The sequence below is a fragment of the Lytechinus pictus genome, chromosome 7, assembly GCF_037042905.1.
Source record: "Lytechinus pictus isolate F3 Inbred chromosome 7, Lp3.0, whole genome shotgun sequence".
NCBI classification, from domain to species: Eukaryota; Metazoa; Echinodermata; class Echinoidea; order Temnopleuroida; family Toxopneustidae; genus Lytechinus; species Lytechinus pictus.
The window spans coordinates 11,714,968-11,734,213 of NC_087251.1; the positions used below are offsets into that span (position 1 = coordinate 11,714,968).

The 19,246-nt window shown below is 35.6% G+C and overlaps 1 protein-coding gene across 1 annotated transcript in view; it reads left to right on the forward strand.

The window, feature by feature from the left end:
• The window catches only part of LOC129264960 (RAC-alpha serine/threonine-protein kinase-like), a 46,912-nt gene that overhangs the window by 20,160 nt on the left and 7,506 nt on the right, over window positions 1–19,246 (forward strand). Inside the window, exons 5-10 of the mRNA XM_054902932.2 lie at window positions 4,787–4,852; window positions 6,556–6,747; window positions 15,545–15,673; window positions 16,559–16,773; window positions 18,512–18,599; window positions 19,121–19,223. Of these exons, the coding sequence (XP_054758907.2) occupies window positions 4,787–4,852; window positions 6,556–6,747; window positions 15,545–15,673; window positions 16,559–16,773; window positions 18,512–18,599; window positions 19,121–19,223 (793 nt within the window). The remainder of the gene's footprint in view (window positions 1–4,786; window positions 4,853–6,555; window positions 6,748–15,544; window positions 15,674–16,558; window positions 16,774–18,511; window positions 18,600–19,120; window positions 19,224–19,246) is intronic.

Here is a 19,246-nt window from a genome sequence, read left to right on the forward strand (position 1 = left end):
ATAAGATAGAATTATATATTCATGTGTATGTGTATATATATATATATATATATATTCATGCCTACATCCTACGAAAGGGCGAAGTCTATGAATGGGTTTATTCCGTCATAATACACATATAGACGTAAAGACGAAGGTAGAGGGCGTTAAGGCGCATTACGAACAACAAAAGAAGACGAAAAAATTTGCCTTAAAAACAGATGTAGAGAAATATATATACCTATATATATTTTTTTTTTTTTTTTTTTTTTTTTTTTTGCTTTGAATATCAGGGTGAATTTTAGGACAAACTCTGAGATTTCCTTCAAAATTTCATAATTTGATTTTGGTCAAGAGTTTTTTTCTGCCCCTAAGAGGTGTGACCCTGTGCAAGAAAGGAGGACATGATGAATCACTCACGCCTTGAGCATAGTTTTCTCTAACCATCTCTGGATGCTGTTTTCTAAGGATTTTGAATAAAGAGTATAAGAGGATACACTGTTCTTGTACAGCCTGTGATATCTTACATGATTATAATGCTCTTCCAAAGGCCTTAGACATTCTTGATTTCTTTTGCACTGACAGTCATGACAGTAATAATATTGCATATTTTGTTAAACCATTGCACATATCTAGTAGAGTGTAGTAGACTCGGTACTGAAAGTGCTCCAATATCACCACTTTCTAGCTGGGTGACAGTGAATAGTATTCACATTATTCAAGGAATTCTGTAGTGATGGTATCAAGTTTCAACTTGGTGGAGAAAGCTAAATATAGTTTAACATCAAGCCCATTTCCATTGTAGGCACTGTGGTGGGATTGGAACCCATGACCTTAAGGGGCTTTCACATCGAAGGTTGCATGGAGTTGCATAGAGACTACGCAACACTACACCGCCACTTGTTTTGCATACGCTAGTCTACGCAAGTCTACGCAAGTGGGTACGCGGGAGGAACGCAGAAAAGAAAATTAAACATGTTTAATTTTTTGGCGTACTGTTGGCGTAGAGCCAGAGAACGCAGGACATACGCAACTGTACGCCACTCCTACGCAACACTACGCCAAAATGCCCCGGTTTCTCAAAACGCCTTTTTTGGAATGGCGTAGTGTTGCATATAGACCGACGTAGACTTGCGTAGACCTGGCGTACTCATGCTGGATCCTACTGTTTCTCATCAGGTTTTTGCTAATTGTGCCGTCAGTCACGATAAAAGCTCTGTCACAACCAAATCAGCACTGCACTTGATTTGAATGCTTGATTGTTCTGTCCATATTGATGCAAGATGCCAAAAAAAATAAGACCAGGAGGGTCAAGAAATATCCTGTCCTTTCTGTTTCAAGTGACCAAGGTGGAGATTCACCTGCACCACAATCTGAAAATAGTGATGCAGCTAGCGACGAAACTCCAAAACAACAAGAAAAAGAGACAGGCAAAACAATCAAGGTACTTTGTAGATCAAAACAGAAAATTGAAATCAGAAATACTTAGTGGGCTTTTTCTGATTTCTCATTCTAAATTTGTGTTTTTATAATATCAAAAACAAAATCAGAACACGGTTTCAGCTCTGTGGTTCTGATTGCAAAAAAGCAAATCGCAACACGCTTTCCGCTCCGTAATTCTGTTTTCGGACAACCTCACCGCAAACATCAAAATTGACGTCGGCTCTCTGATTTTTGATTTGCTTTTTGTTCATTAATATTAAAGAACACCATCTACGTCAACAAAATGTTTGAAGCGCCAAATTTCATAATTATCTTGATATAATTCAAAGTAAACCACCGTTCTAGCATATATACTGGCAAGCATATGGGTGTCGATCTGTATTCATGGTTGGGGGCTGCTTTGTTCACTTGTGAGGGATCTATTTTTTTTTATAGCTTTTATTTTTTTAGTTTGGGCGGAGGTCAGTGGCGTAATGAGACTAAAGTTTTCGAAGCAAGACACGACAAAAGGGCAAAATAATTTCAAATTAAGTGAGTGATCGAGGGAAGCGAGCGAGCCAAAAATAGCTTTTTAATACATAAATCAATTTGTTATGACGGATTTTGTCATGATGTTTAAAACATATATCATATCATAATCAGTTGCAAAAATTTGGTTTATCTATTTAAAAGGCTATTTTTGGCTCGGTCGCTTCCCTCGCTCGCAGCATTGTGAAATTAATTTAGCCCTTTATGTCGTGTCTTGCCCCGAAAACTTCAGAATGGACTTAACAGACGACTCATTATATTCTTATCCTACTTCACAGCAGTACAGTGTTCCGGACAGCAGCAAAGAGTTTTTTTATTTATGTATTTATTAAAAGTCAATGCGTAACATATAATACTAGTACACAATATATAACTAAATCTCCAATGTTTAGAAATAAAACAGATCAAAGAAAGTTAAAATATGTACACGTAATTGAAATTATTTGAAAAAAGGAAAAAAATGATTATAACAATAATAAAAAGGCAGAGTAAACGACATAAAATAGACAACAGTATATTTAAAATGAATAAATCTATGAAGCAAGAATCTCGAGAATGAATTACTTCAAAATCTTAAAAGCTTGTTGGGCTCCTGGGGACAGGAGAAAAAGCAAAGAGCAGCAAAGAGTCGCTAGAGAAAATTTATAAAGCAGGGGATGATATAGGCCTACTGTATTTTGTTTCCGCAAAGATGCCATACGCAACCGTACGCAACGCTACGTAGACAAGTTACGCGACACTATGCTCTCCTACGCAGGGACTAAGCCGATGAGAACGCAGCGAATTTTCGCGTACTCCCTATGCAACTCTACGCAACCTTTGGTGTGAAAGCCCCATTATGGTTCAGTGGCCTTAAAGTCATCATCCTTAGTGTTTTCAAGGAATGTCATAGTATACATGTATCTAGCCCACGGACACTGTAAGCACTGTGGTGGCATTGGAACCCATGACCTCATGGTTCAGTGGCCTTAAAGATAAATTCCAGTAGTTGCAGTAAACACTGATTTCATGAGAAAGTCTGTAAAACCAGGTTTAATTGTCAGTATATCATCGAGGATCTAGATCTGGTACAGTTACATAAACTGAACTTTGTGAAATCTTGAAATCTACGCTGAAAAATGTTCACACTGAAGATCACAAACACAGATAGGCACACGTGGGACAGTGTATTATTATTGCTGGAACAAAGACCCGACGGAAGTGACCGAATCCGCGCTTATTTTGCTTATTTCTCAGCAATTACACAATTTCTTCCAGAATCCTTTGGCACATATTTTTTATTCATACAAACAGACACTTGGGTGGTCATTATATTAGATTCTGTAAAAAGTCATTTTGAGATCGTTACCAAAACTGGAATTTATCTTTAAAGTCATCATCCTTAGTGTTTTCAAGGAATGTCATAGTATACATGTATCTAGCCCATGGACACTGTAAGCACTGTGGTGGGATTGGAACCCATGACCTCATGGTTCAGTGGCCTTAAAGTCATCATCCTTGGTGTTTTCAAGGAATGTCATAGTATACATGTATCTAGCCCATGGACACTGTAAGCACTGTGGTGGGATTGGAACCCATGACCTCATGGTTCAGTGGCCTTAAAGTCATCATCCTTGGTGTTTTCAAGGAATGTCATAGTATACATGTATCTAGCCCACGGACACTGTAAGCACTGTGGTGGGATTGGAACCCATGACCTCATGGTTCAGTGGCCTTAAAGTCATCATCCTTAGTGTTTTCAAGGAATGTCATAGTATACATGTATCTAGCCCACGGACACTGTAAGCACTGTGGTGGGATTGGAACCCATGACCTCATGGTTCAGTGGCCTTAAAGTCATCATCCTTGGTGTTTTCAAGGAATGTCATAGTATACATGTATCTAGCCCACGGACACTGTAAGCACTGTGGTGGGATTGGAACCCATGACCTCATGGTTCAGTGGCATTAAAGTCATCATCCTTGGTATTTTCAAGGAATGCCATAGTTTTCACTATGCTGACTTTAACATGCCTTACATGAAAAAGAATCCTACCATGTCAGTCATTGGTGGTAATCATAGATCGAATGTTCTTGCCAAAGGATATTGATATTTGGTTCTATGCTAGGAGTTGACCCATGTGACAGTGCTGATACACTATTGGCAAATTACAGTGATCAGAAAAATTTCTCATTCAAAATATCATGCCACCTTATTTAATTATTCCTTAATACATATAAGACATTAAAAGAAAAATCGCATTATTTTAAGCATTTGTTTTTAAGCATTTGTAATGATTAGACCTGTTTGGGGTTACAAAAAGAAATATTGTAGCTAAACTCATTTGACTGTAAACATGGACTGTTTTCTTAGCCAATGTACTCTTTAAAATCCAACAGTGGTGTGTTTATGTACTGCATTCAAACTTTTTTTGTGAGTTAGACCAAAGTGGTCATCTCTGCAATGCAAGGTCTCTTTCGTCTTTCATACAGATTTCATTCTATTAAAAGGTCATGGAAACTGTCAATGACAGAGTTTGCACCTCCAGCATGTTAAGCTATAAGACACAGACAAGGGATACAGGTTCTATAATTATCTTATCTGCCAACCCTACCCCACCCTGGCTGTTTTTTCTGGCTTGGGGTCTTACAGACATGGGATTCCCTGGCCCGTATGACGAGTGTCTTATGAAGCAGAGAAACACCCTGCTAAATGAGACCCTTCCGTTCTCAAATTGGACGCACTTGCTCTAGGTTTCCTGTTTATCAGTCAGCCCAGCTTCCCTCATTCCCAAACCTTTCTTCCTGTAGTATCATAATCTCCTTAGTTTCTTTTCTTTTCTTTTTTTTAATCATAGGATGAGGTAGCACACACATTGACAGAGAATAGAGTGTTACAGAAGACAAGCCACCCCTTTTTAACGGTAGGTTACTCAGCAGGTTACTCAGCAGGTTTTCCGCCTTTCCTAATTGTTGCAAGGCAGCTATCAGAATTTGGAGGGCATTTAAAAAAATGTGATATTATGTAAATCAGTTTGAGACCCCAAAATCAGTTATAAAAATCTTGCAAATAATTGCAAATAATTGAAAATTTGCGATTGTATTTTGCTTTTTGTATACTAGTAATAGTAAGTATGGATATAATTGCTTTAGATTTTGAATTTCAGTACTCTTGTAATTTGCAATCAATAGCATATGAGAAAAAAAAATACCACCAGCAAATTTGAAAGAAATTTATATAATTGGTATTACATGAGAAAGAAAATAGCTTTTAAGAAAGAATTGAAGTTTTAGCAACCTGATGATTGCATTAGCACATTGTGTAATGATAAACGTTTCCCTTTAATGCACGTTTCCTTCTACCACTAAGAATGCACGTGGGAGTGTAGTGTACATGACTCATGGTATGTATGTCATGTCATTGAAAAACAACAAGATTGAAATGTACTCGCCCAATCTGAGCCACTACACAAACAAAAGTCTTTTAGTCTGGCTGATGAAAATCTATTTTCAATATTTCAGTTGAGAAATTAATTTCCCCTAAATATTTATATATTATTATTAGTAGTAGTATTATGTGTAATTACATGTAACTCGGCCGCTGATGCGCGATCGCCGTGAAAATTTGCACGCGCGTAGAGCCGGATGTAAACTACAAGACTGTATGGTAAAATTTTCAAAAAATTAATTGTATATATTTTTTATTGATTAATTATGAAAATAAGCGTATGAAATTTGCCCTAAATTTGTTTTTTGTGTATGTTTTTGCGTATGTTTTTTTTTTACTCAATTTATATAGCTAGTAGAATGCTAATTTTTGGTGGTAGTATCAGTTATTACATTTCTAACAAATATCTACAAAAAAATTGCAAAAATATAATTAATTTCTCACGTATTTCATTGTTTTTTAAATTCTTATGTATTTCTTTTTATTTTTTCAAACCTTTGTTTTCTATTGTTTCTTGCGATGAACTTTGTCGGGGACCCTTTTGCGATCATAAATAGCATAAAATAAATCCGTTTAAACCAACAAAAGTATAAAAAAATCATACATTTATGATTTTTGGTTGAAAAACACAATTTACATTGACTTTGTACACGGAATCATGTTTTTGACCAATTTCAGGTCTGACATGCACTTACAAAATGTTTCGTAATTTTGGAATAGCATACCCAGGCGTCGCAAATTCTGTCTCAAAAGATGCGCAAGACTCGAAAGTAAAAAGTTCGCAAAAGGCGCGGTCAAAAAATTTCGCGTGGCGGCGTAGTGACAAAATTTGTCAAAGGGGGGGGAAATTGACCCCCCCCCAGTTTATTACGGGTTAATCTGAGCTGCCATACAAATAAGGAACTTTGAGTGATGATATTTCCATTTTCAATATTAGTTGAGAAAAAAACAATAATTGATAATGTTCTGTACATTGAATTTCATATTGTTATTGTGATCAGTTGACTACTTTTTTTAATGTTTTTTTTTTAAGATGACATTTTTAAAAATTTGATATTTAAATTAAGACCAAAAACAGTTTCTAACTCATTTTACCATCCTGATTAGATATGGTGGGATAAATTAATTGAAAGAATACTAATTTTGTCATTATACCATTCTTTCTTTTCTCTTTTGCAGTCCCTTAAGTATTCGTTTCAAACGCCTGATAGACTCTGCTTTGTGATGGAGTATGTAAATGGAGGTGAACTCTTCTTTCATTTATCACGGGAAAGGGTGTTTTCAGAGAACAGGACACGTTTCTACGGTGCAGAGATTGTCTCGGCCCTCAGCTACCTTCATGAACAGAATGTCATCTATAGAGATCTCAAGGTACAAAATCAGGGGAAACGGTTTGGGAGGAGAATATATATATTTAAGAGGGAAAAATGCAACTTGCTTAATGAAAAAAGCATTTCTGGCTTGCATCTAGTAAGTAAGATTGCATGTTCAATCAGCAAAATATATAAGTTGGAAGACAATCTTAGAGCCAGCAGGATTTGAACCTCTGTTTACTGGACAGCGACTCTACCACCAGGCCAATCATTATTGGTCCATTGCACAGTCACAATGAACTACGAAGACATACCACACGACTCCTCTGATTTTAGTCTGACTTTTTAATTCATAGTCCACCTTAGATGTGATACAAAACAAGAAAGATAACTATTCACAAGATTTGGAACCCATGGGTGGAATAACACTTTATCAAATTGGATAGTTTTTCTTTGTCAAAGCATAACAGCTTCATGATGTTTTAGATAGGATTTGGACACGAGATCACTTGATAGATTTTAGATATATTAAAATACAAACAAGTTATTTTCTCAAACAATGAGAGACTGGGTCATAGTACCTGAATATCAATATGTTACTTATTATTCTTAAGTTCCAAACACCGTTAAATGTTTATAAGTTAGAAAAATATTTTATAACAGGTAGAGGTGGATTATTTATTATCATAAGCTTCTTAGGGTATGCTGCTAACATAATAAAGAAATGCATTTTGCCTTGTATAAATTAATGTAGTTTTAAGGTCTGTGGGTGGTTTAGAGGATATTTCAGATTCTTTAGGAGTATAATTAAATAATGTTTGCAAACAACTATGTAGTTGCAGTAGCCAATGTTTGTTTTGCAATACTACAGACTACTAGGACATCATAACAGAAATATTTGTAAGAATCTCAGAATATAAAATTTTGATTTTATGTTCTTGGTGAAATAAGCTTTATAGCGATTAGGGGAGAAAACTTTTCTGAAGTTTATTTCGTTCATTGTTTGTCATGGACCGTAACATTAACTTTTAAGCCCAGACTTTTTCTGGTACTGCCATATAATTCTATTAAAAAATAACACTTCTCTTTGAAAAATATATTATTTATATTAATAGTGGTTAAGTGAACTGTTAAGGAGTATGGAAATTAATTATGATTACTTTGGACAGGCTCCTTGTGAAACTGAAAATACATTTTTAATTTAGATTGCTATTCAGTAGTGTTTGTATTATGTTTTTCAGACCCTTATCAATACAAAAAGTTGTTTGGGAAGAAGACTTTCAAAACAGGTATAGAGGATTTAGTTAGTTTGCAGATTATAGTGGAAGTTCATTTACACTTTATAGGGTTGGTTAAAGTAAAAAAGAAAGGTTTGACAGAAAAAATCTAAATGAAGGTTTTTTTTTTTTAATACATGTATATCATGTGATATAAGTTAAAGTGCATAGATCCCATATTTTTTATGGTTTGTGGTGACTGAACATATTATTTTTTACAAAAAGCCTTTATCAAATAATATATCAAGTTATATATTGAGTGTTCAGGTAAACAAATATTCAATATTTTGACTAAAATGTGTTAAACTATAAAGTTTATATCGCATAACATATTGGGATGCTGCTCTCATTTTCGCGGGTTGTTAAATTCGCGATCAGAAGATGTACGAAACCCTTCCACAGCATTCAAAGAAGCAAAACTAGTGCAAATCATGTGCAAATCTATGCTCCTCAAAGTCTCCATGCTGATGTGTTTTTTGTACATAAATATGTCCCTGTAAAAACAGTTACAAAATGTGGAAAAAAGTGGCTTAAATTTCACTTTTTTGTACCTTTAGATCTGAAAATTCATCATGTCACAGTTTGATCTGTAAGAGTAATCTTTTGGAGTTGTGTTTTGTTAGATTCACTTTTTAAAAAGTTGGTTTCAGTGCAAAAATGTTGAATTTTGTGAACAGAATCTTACACCTGTAAAAGCTCTGGTCTTGTGGCTTATGAATATTAATGAGTATGCAAATAGCTGCCAATTTGTGTGTATATAGTGAATCGATGACAATTAAATCAAATTATTTCATGGAAAATACATTTTAATATTACAGTGAGTGAATAAATATCGATAGAATTATGTGAGAAAATAGTTTAGGCTATGATTTTGTTTGAGAAATTAAAAAAAAAGTGAAATTCCAGCTAACTTTTTGAATCACTAACTGTACTTTCTAAACCTTATTTTTTGTACATATAGAGGTGCATATCTCAATTTTTTCACTACACAGGATGTTTTCAAAGCTTTGCTGTTGAGGATATTGGCACTGACTAATATATGTGTCAATATTTTTGCGTGTTATTAAATTCGCGGCCGATCAGCAATCTGCGAAAATAACAGCTTATACAGTATTACTGAACATCCTACTTGAGTTTCAGGTCACATTACCAAGGTCAAAGGTCATTTTAGGTTAATGAACTTTGGCCATGTGGGGGTATTTGTTGAATTGCCATCATAACTTTGAATGTTCATGGATCTAGTTTAAGCCTGAGTCATATCGATTATTTTGAAAAACCGGTGTTCGACAGCTTTAATTCGATCGAACATCGACGCATCGAAATTTGAAGGCGGGGAAAATCAAGTCTTTTTTTTTTTGCTCCGGCCGGCCGTCGATGCATGCGCTATTCATGCACTACATACACTGACGGTCTGCGCTGGCCGCGCCGGGTGAGCGTTGCAAAAGCAAATGACAGAGCAAAGTTCGTTTGTATTTTCCATGATTACAAAACACAAAAAAGGCCGGGGAGCAATGCAGAATTCTTCCCAAAATATCTTCAACAATGATATTAGCAGACGATAACATATAAGTTTAAAATGAAAAGACAAAGACATGAATCACGCAGAGTCGATCCGAATGATTTTCGGTCAACTAGCATTCGCAGTCCAAACTCGCACACTCCAGCCCTGTCCGCAGCCCCGTACACTCACTCTCCCGAAACGACAGGCGTGCTTGCCAGCGCCATCTAACAAGTGCAAACAGCGGGGAGAGCGCTGTAACTTGCCTGAGATTATGTAGTTGGCGGGGTAGTTGGATCCAAAATTAGCTCCAAATAAATTGATGGGAATAAATAAGTAATTTTCTCTGGATGGTCATTTGAATTGGTATTCAATGCTGATATAATGATTGTGAGGAAAGATTGTGGAATATGAGTTCTGACGATGTTCGAGACTTAATCCTGATAATGATTATCAATTTTTTTTTTTAGACACAAGAGCTTGTGATCGAAATAAATACGAATGTCTCAGATCGAGCTCTAAATTCATATAAATTATTATTGGATGTTAAATAATTACGATTTAATAAGATTTTATGGCCATACTAAAAATATTGACGATGTCAGCAAAGTATGTTATGTTCATATGGAAGAATTAATAGTATTATACTGGCATTATTTTTATTTTTTATTCCATCTCTGGACGTCTCCGAGCTCCGAGAAAAGTAGCACAATGCGCATGCGCGTTCGATGTCGTCTGACATATTTTTTCCATTCATGAAATCAGAGCCCAAAGTTGGGCACAAACAAGCTTCAAATTGATGGAAAAAAAATCAAACGTAATTTTTCTCTGTTTTGTCATGTAAAATATTATATGGTGATATTACGATCTTCAAAAGAGTTTCTACATGTGGACAATGTTCGATAATCAATCCTGACATGATAATTATTTTCTAGACAAGTGCACTCACTCAAGTCGATCGTCATGTGATGTCCGCCATTGAAAATTGAAACGAAATACAAACGTTTCACATCAAGCTCTAAATTCATATTAATGATTGTCATATGCAAATTATTGTTAAATATTACGATTAAATCATGTTCTATGGTCATGATATTAATATTGTTCATGAAAAGCAAGATTTACTTTACGTTGATAAATTTCCAATCAATTTTCCGGCCATTTTCTGATTTGATTAAAGCACAGTACTGCGCATGCACGATGAATGGCGACTTCCATTCATAAATTCATTGTGCATAAATTATCTCAGCACGAACAGACGAGTAAGACTCGAACTATGATCGAAATAAACTTCAAATTGATGGTGAATAGGCATCATAGTTACACAATCGGTTTCATTTTTGGGGAAATATAAATGAAGTAAGTAGTCGTCAAGTTGGATATTACTGTTTATTTTGATGTTTGATTGTGTGAACCAAATGAATCGGCCGGCCGACATATTTTCAATTCGACTCAGGCTTAATCTAGTTCATGAAACCTGGACATAAAGGGCAATCAAGTATCATGGAACATCCTGTGCAAGTTTCAGGCCACATGACCAAGGTCAGATAGGGTCAATGAAATTTGTCCATGTTTGGGGAATTAGCTGAATTGCCACCATAACTTCAAATGTTTATGGATCTGGTTAAATGAAACTGGGATATAAGAGCAATCAAGTAATACCAAACATCCTGTGCAAGTTTCAGGTCACATGAACAAGGTCAAAGGTCATTTAGGGTCAACAAAATTTGGCCATGTTGGGGTATTTGCTGAATTGCCATCATAACTGAATTCAGGGTGAGCTTTACTGTTAATGAATGTTGCCCTGTTTGTGGTAATGTATAATTATCCAAAGTTTTCATGATAATCTTATGGCATCACAATGATATTTTATGACATCATGAATGATGTCGAATGATGTTATGAGCTGTCCTCGGGAGAAATAATTTTGTGCTAACTTCTGAAAAGAATTTGATCACTGAATCATGCATTGTCAACCCTTAAAACATTTCTTGTCTCTGCTCAATTTCTTACTATTCTACATATCCCATTAACTTTTTGCACAAAATTTTTGCTTTTTATAGCTTTATTGGTTAGCTTTCACCCTTGGTAATTCTATAAAGTATGTTTATCCTACCCCCTATCTATTAAAAAGGACTTTCCTGAAATGATTTGTGTACATTTTCTTCTACCTATGGAAAGTTGTTACATTCTCAAATAATCATTACTTGAACATTTCCTAGAGTGAAAGTTAGAATCCAGAAAAGTGAGGATTATACATATAGTAAAGCTGATTATTTTATGGGATTGCCTCACTAACATGTCCCAGTGGGCATTTTCATGGTAACTGACGTTACATGGCACAATTTTACACACCTTTAATTGTTTGTATCTCTAAAACAACAAATGATGGAAGTTTGCTTTTGATAGAGTTAATAAAGTGAACCTTGCTGTATACTCTGATACTAAGTTTTTCAATGTACATGTAACCACATTTGGTTATGCATCAGCAAGCAAAAACGTGTCGGTAACTGACGTTACGCAAAAAGGACATGCACTTTCAGGGTGTTCAGTAAAATTGAAATATCTCATGTCCCTGAGTAGATAGAGTAATAATTTGAATATGTAAATATACCTTCGTTACTAGGTTAAGATGTGTCAAAATATTAAATAATTTGTTTTTGTCTTTCGGGGGCTATGATAATTTTTCCACGACCATGCTGGTAACTGACATTACGGTAACTGATGTTACACTTAATTTGCCATAGAGATAACTCATGGAAGTTAAATGTGTGGAATCATTGCATTGTATTGAACTTGATGTGGAAGTATACCTGAGTTTCTATGAACATTTCAATGAAAAAACGTTTTCTTTTTCTTAATTCCTTTTCTGTGATTTGAACATTTTATTATTACTTGTTGGTAACTGACATTACACATTAACGTTTACCAGTGCTATATGATTTTCAAAGGCATAATTTTCTTGGTACTTATATGTAAGGCTTTTTAAAATCATAAAATTTTCATAATACTTCACATTTTGAATTATCAAAAGATAAGAAATGTATGTTTTACTTACTCAGGGGGGGGGGGGTCATAGCAGCTACATGTATTCCTATAGTAATTTAATATTGCATTGACTGTACACATGGATTTTCTGACTATACACCCATTTCCATATATTCATCAATTTTATTTTGACTTTTTAAACCTTTTCCTTCTCCGACCTTCACCTCCCCTCAAAAAAGGCAAAATGAATAAGGGTCTCCTCCCCAAGGCTACCCCTCCCCGAATCTTATGCAGCTATGCAGTTTTATTGATTTCTATTCCGGTCAGTGCAAGCAATGCTTGTTCATATCTGTCGGATTTCAATTTTCTTCATAATTTGTTTAATCATTCTCTTTGCTAATTTCTTTTTTAAGCTGTCAACAAAAATAAACTCCAGCTTCTGAACTGAAACTGAACTATTTGTAAATTAGAAAAAAAGACACAGTTTTAGTAGATCCATGCAACATTGATCAGAACTGTCAAATTTCACTTTTCATCTATACTTGTAAACCAAAAACAAAAATTTTATCACACATCTACACTACTAAGAGGTATAAAAACCTGGAATTTACTTTTAGCTCGGCAGTGCTAAAAAGAATCCTAGAAACTAAAAAAGGGGCCCTGGAAACCCCCATTCATCACAATGTTAAGCTTATCAAATGTTGCAGATTTAGGCAATAGGTTGAGAAAAGTACCCCCTCCCCCCGAAACCAAAAAAAAAAATTGTCTGATACAAACAAATAGGTACGTGGTAAGTACATGTACATATATGCAAAACAATTTCATAGTAATTTTTTTGCACGATGGAAATGCAACTTCCTTCATAATTTTGTATAGTATTCCTTGTGAGGCTTTTGATACTTTAGATCATTGCATATTGCTAAATAAACTGAATTTACATGGGATAAGGGGAATAACACTAAAACTTTTTAAAACTATCTTTCAAATCGGAAGCAAATGGTAACAATTAACAATGAACAGTCTTGTTTTCAACATATCAGATGTGGTGTACCGCAAGGTTCCATATTGGGCCCGCTTTTATTTCTATTATATATTAATGATTAGAAAGTAAAAAAGGGGCCTAAGCTTTCGATCCTAGCAGAATCTTCGTCGGAGGCAAAATGACAAACATATAAAGTGGAACAACCATAATATAGACCACAAACAAGCTACAGCAACACTAGAAACAAGGAGACAAAAGGGGCATTAGTGAGTAGAGAAGACCAATCAGGTTATGGGAAGGGGATGAAAGAATATATATAGATATATTAATAATAATATATATAGATATATTAATGATAATTCAAATGTTTCTAATTCTTTACAATGTATTCTTTATAAACCTTTGTAACTCTCAAGTCAACCAGGTGTCTTCTTTAAAATTTCTTGGTGTAATAATTGATAATAAATTGAAATGGACTGATCATGTTAATCTTATTTGTAATACTTTATCTAAAAATATCGGTGTCATGTATAAACTTAAAAACTTTCCTAAAACCATCTTAAAGATGATATATCATTCAATTATACTTCCATATTTATATTATAATATCATTGTATGGGGTAACTCATCTGCTGCCTTCATAGATAGGATTATTAAATTACAAAACGCGCAGTTAGAATTATTGACCATGCCACATTTCTTGCCCATACATCATCTATGTTTTCTTCACTCAAAATAATGCGATTCAATGATTTGTATGTGTATCAGATTGGAAATTTTATGTATCTATGTCATAATAAATTTCTCCCTGACTCATTACTTACATATTTTGATTTAAATTGTGATATTCATAAACATAGTACTAGAAGTGCTTCTGACTTTCATCCTCCTCTCATACGTACATCTTTTTCTAAAAAATCTGTCATTTATCAAGGACCAGTCCTTTGGAATTCTCTACCGTCTCCACTTAAGGAGGTTCAATCTTTTAATTTATTTAAGAAGAGATCAAAAGAAATCATTCTTGCCAATTATCATGTGCTGTGAGTTAATTTTCTTTAATTTGTTTCTTTTAGCTCTTGCCCCCCCCCCCCCCCATTTGTTTTGTTTTGTATTTCTATTGTATTATATTGTCTTAGGTACTTTTACAACATTTATGATATATTGTAAGGTCGGCTGTTATAAGGGTCTTTTCCTTTCTGGCTGCTTCCTGCCAAGCATCATTTTATTTATTGTACCAATGTAAATATTGTATTTTATGTATGTGTATTATGTTATTGTATTTTAATGCTTTGGTTAAATAAATTGAATTGAATTGAATTGAATAATGCATTTCACTATTGGTAACCAACGTTTTATCATGGTAACTGACATTACATCTCGGTAACTGACATTACATTTTTCACTTGGTAACTGACATTACACATATTTAATGGTACCCTATGGCTTGATTGTTAATAATAATACAAAACATTTATAGGGCGCTTAATACGGGCGTTTCTAAGCGCGCTGTGTTCTGAATTTAACTTTACATTGTTAATTGATTATCTTTAATTTTGGTGTAGAAAGGAGGGTTGTTACCTAAGGAGGAAATCTACCAAGTTTCATATAATATATCCTCTTTTCTGGGAAATGAGAAAAAAAGTTCATGTTTTTGGTAACTGACGTTACATACCATATCACATACTTCAACAATATTTTTTAATCAGATAAATGAATTACTGGTGTTTCTTTCTATTGGATTTTATAAAGTGTTATAATAACAAGCTAAATCACAGGGGAAAACATCATGATCAAACCTGTTCTTAAAAAATATGTCAAAACAAAATATGTATCAATATACCATTTTCAACACTAATTTGTATCCACACTTTGGCGGCCATTTTGAAGTGAAAAATGGCTGCCTGAGTCGGAAAAAAAATTGTCCCAGAAACTTCAGGTCTTGTATTATTAAAAAACATAAAGCATTTGACATATCAATTTGATTTTTTTGCCCCTGTGTCCATCTGTGGTGAAAATGCCCCAATGAACATTTAGTATCTTAACAAATAAAGTCCCCTTGTCCTTAACAGATTTTATTCATTTTTGTATTTGTTTTATGTTTTAATTGCAGTTGGAAAACCTTCTGTTAGATCAAGAAGGGCATATCAAGATAACTGACTTTGGTCTCTGTAAAGAGGGAATCTCCTATGGTGAGGTAACTAAGACATTCTGTGGAACGCCAGAGTATCTAGCTCCAGAAGTAAGTTTCCACCAGTTTCCACCTTGTAGCACAAATCTTGAAGATTGAACATAGATAGGACTGATATGTTTGTATAATCAATCACTAATTTTGTTGTGTTAATGAAAGCCCATTCTTTTCTTTTCTAGGTCAGAAATTTTTAGACTATGTTCTTGTGTGTTTTTATAGGTAAACTCCCAAGGTGGTCCTGGGGCCTGTTGCGGAGAGAGTTTGAACAAAGCTAATAGAATCAAGCGCAAGTTCCTAATACTGGCGTTTCATCGGTTGAAAGTCAAGTTGCATTTAATTTTGGAGATGTTTTGGAGGCTTCAGATGATAAAATAAATAGGATGAATTTTTATTGATTAAATTATACCCAGAAAAAAAAGTGCACATGAGGTAAAATGTTGAGTGGGATTGGCGGGACCAGGGTATGGGGGGGGGGGGGCAGTTGACTCCGAAGTTAGATTATTGCACTACACACCCCAGCTCCTGGGTTTTGACTTAGCGGTACATTATTTTTGTCTGACCCCCCCCCCAACATTCTTCTCTCACCTCTATTTACCCCCTACTTTAACCATCTTTTTTGGTGCTGCCAATGAAAATTTGGCAATGTCAATGTCAGTATTATTTATTTAGCTATAATGTCAATTGAAAATGTTGTCATTACGAGGCAAAGTATTCTATTGTAAACCAGTGGTGGTAGGGAGAATTGCAAGAAACAGGTTATCAATTGTACGTCAGTTCTGTGTCCTGAAATCTGTCATAAATTGTGCAATTAAATGCAAATTAGCATTAATTCCTTGTCTGCTTCTTGGTACATAAAACATGAATTAATATGCGTTGGTTATCCATCCATTGCAAATATTGTAGCAACCACCTTGAATTTCTTCGACCCATTTGCAGATCCTAGAAGATAATGACTACGGGAGAGCAGTAGACTGGTGGGGTACGGGTGTAGTCATGTACGAGATGATGTGCGGTAGGCTACCTTTCTATAACAGGGACCATGAGGTTCTCTTTGAGCTTATCCTGACAGAAAAAATCAAGTTCCCCAGCAGAATTTCTGAAGTTTCCAAGTCTCTTCTCGATGGATTGCTGGAGAAAAACCCCAAAAATAGGTATGTGCAACAGAGATTTAAAGTTGGGGTTGGTATTTGTGTTATTGTTTGTGCTGGTATTAGCATTGACGTTGGAATCAAATGTTGGTAGTGACAGCATGAATCAGGGCAGGCTGCCCAACCTATCTCCAAGACTCAGTGTGAGTGTACTTTGTTATATCATTGAAATAATAAAGATAAATGCAGAATGCAATAAAATCACTTGTTTGAATAAGTAAAGAAATGTGTGCCAAAGAATTCTGGAAGAAATTGGCAAAATAAGCATGGCACTCCAGCAGAATCTTTTTCCAAGCAGTAATAAAACACTGTCCCACATATGCTTTGTTGATAATCTACAGTACAATTATTTTCAGCTTAGATTTCATGATTTCACAAAGTCCAGGGGGTGTTTCACAAAGATTTAAGTATGACTTAGGTCGCACTTAAATGCTGACGCGTACATGATATGCAACGCACAATCTTATTGATCAATACGCAGTAGTGCACGTCCTCTTGGCATGATCTGACCAATACTGTCATGTCTTTTATACCACGCGCAACTAGACATTTAAGTTAGACTCTAAGTCATACTTAAATCTTTGTGAAACACCCCCCAGGTTATGTAATTCTACCAGAGCCCCCGGGGTGGGGGGGGGGGGGGGCACTCGACCAAAAAAGTAGTAGGTATATGCCGCGGGCGAGACAAAAAACGGGGGCCTTGGAGCGGGCATCGGAACTACAAATGTTTGTGAAAACGGGGGTCCTTGGAACGGGTCGCCTGCGTGCGAGTGCGTATATGCATCCCTATGGAACGTGCATGCAGCTAGCCCGGCGGCACGACTTCCGGGCGCGCTAGCGCAGAGGCGATGGTCAGACAGCGAGCTGCGGCCGCTTTTCACCAAAATTGCGACCGGAACGGCGTAACGGAAAATATGCGAAGCCCTGGAGCGGATTTTTTTCTTCTTTTTTCTCGAGAAGAAGAAAATGATATGCTTTGGAGCGGCTATCTTTGTTCTTTTTCTCTATAAGACAAAAATGCTATGCCTCGGAACGGAAATTTGAGTGTAAAAATGGGGGTCCCCTCCGCGGCACATACCCACTATGCATTATATACTGAGTGCCCCCCCCCCCCCCCCCCCCCCCCCCCGGGCCAGAGCCACTCTCTCTTTTTATTCTAATTTGAGAAAAAAGGGGGGGGGAATCCATGCTTTATTTAACATTAGTTCAGGTTCAAGGATGTAGTCAATGATGAGTGCCTATGCAAGTCACATGTACATGCTTTAATTCTATGCAATCTCCCAGCCATATATTTTGGGGTGTATCGTCTTTCCCTATAGCACTTAAAAACTGAGATGCCACTTGAAATATGCTTTCTTTCAAAGAAAAGGCAATGGCAAGGATTTTGATGCACCTGCTTAGCCACACATAGTAGAAAGGAAATGCTACCTCTTTTTTCATGTGATCCTATAGAATTTGGAGGGATTCAAACACACTTGCCACTACAAATTCATCTACTGACCGTTTTATGAAACAAATAATGCACATTACAATGCTAGCATCTAAGGTATTCACAATTGTATGCAAAAGCACTCTGTCCAAGGACCTTGTGCTTCTCACATATTTATTGTAGATACCCACAAGTGCACTGCATCATCATCATCACCACACACTCATGAATGTGCATTATTTATATATTGTTATATAATGAATCCAGGACTTTTACCCATAATTTTTTTGTTAATTCACTCTTAAATTGCAGGTTAGGATGTGGACCCAAAGATGCAAAGGAAATCATGGAACATAAATTCTTTGATTCAATCAACTGGGAAGATCTCTATGAAAGAAAGGTAGGAACTAGCATTCAACTCAGGAACATTCTGTCGGAAGACAGTGGGTCAATTCACATTAACATAGGTCAAAAGTGACCATTATTTTGTGCCCTTGTAAGAGAAAAATGAAATGCTCCATAGACCATCCTATGAATTTGTTCATGTCTTTATATTGAAAGGTGAACAATTTGCAACATTATGTAGTCACTTTCATCTCAATATTAATTTTGCTGTTGAAAGTAGAGATTAGTTTAGATTGGCCATCAAGAACACACAATCGCTTTGATAGGGAAAACCTTAATAGAAATGATTTTTTTTTTGGGCTCATTAGTACTCTTTGTTAACTTTTGAGCCATCCCATCATAAAGAATGATTACTTTCTCCACACAACATTGACTTTGGTTAAGGCAATTTGAGTCAGCTATGTTTTGATATTGTACCAGGTTATGTGCTTTGTCTTGCTTTATCTGGAAGGAACTATTTGTTAGTAGATGAGATCAGAGATTGGAATTATGAATCTTTTATTGTCTTGTTTGCAGATACGCCCTCCCTTCTTACCTCAAGTGGCACATGAGACAGATACAAGATATTTTGATCAGGAATTCACATTAGAACCTGCAAAGCTTACTCCACCAGGAGCAGGTGAGCTAACCAGTAATATTTAT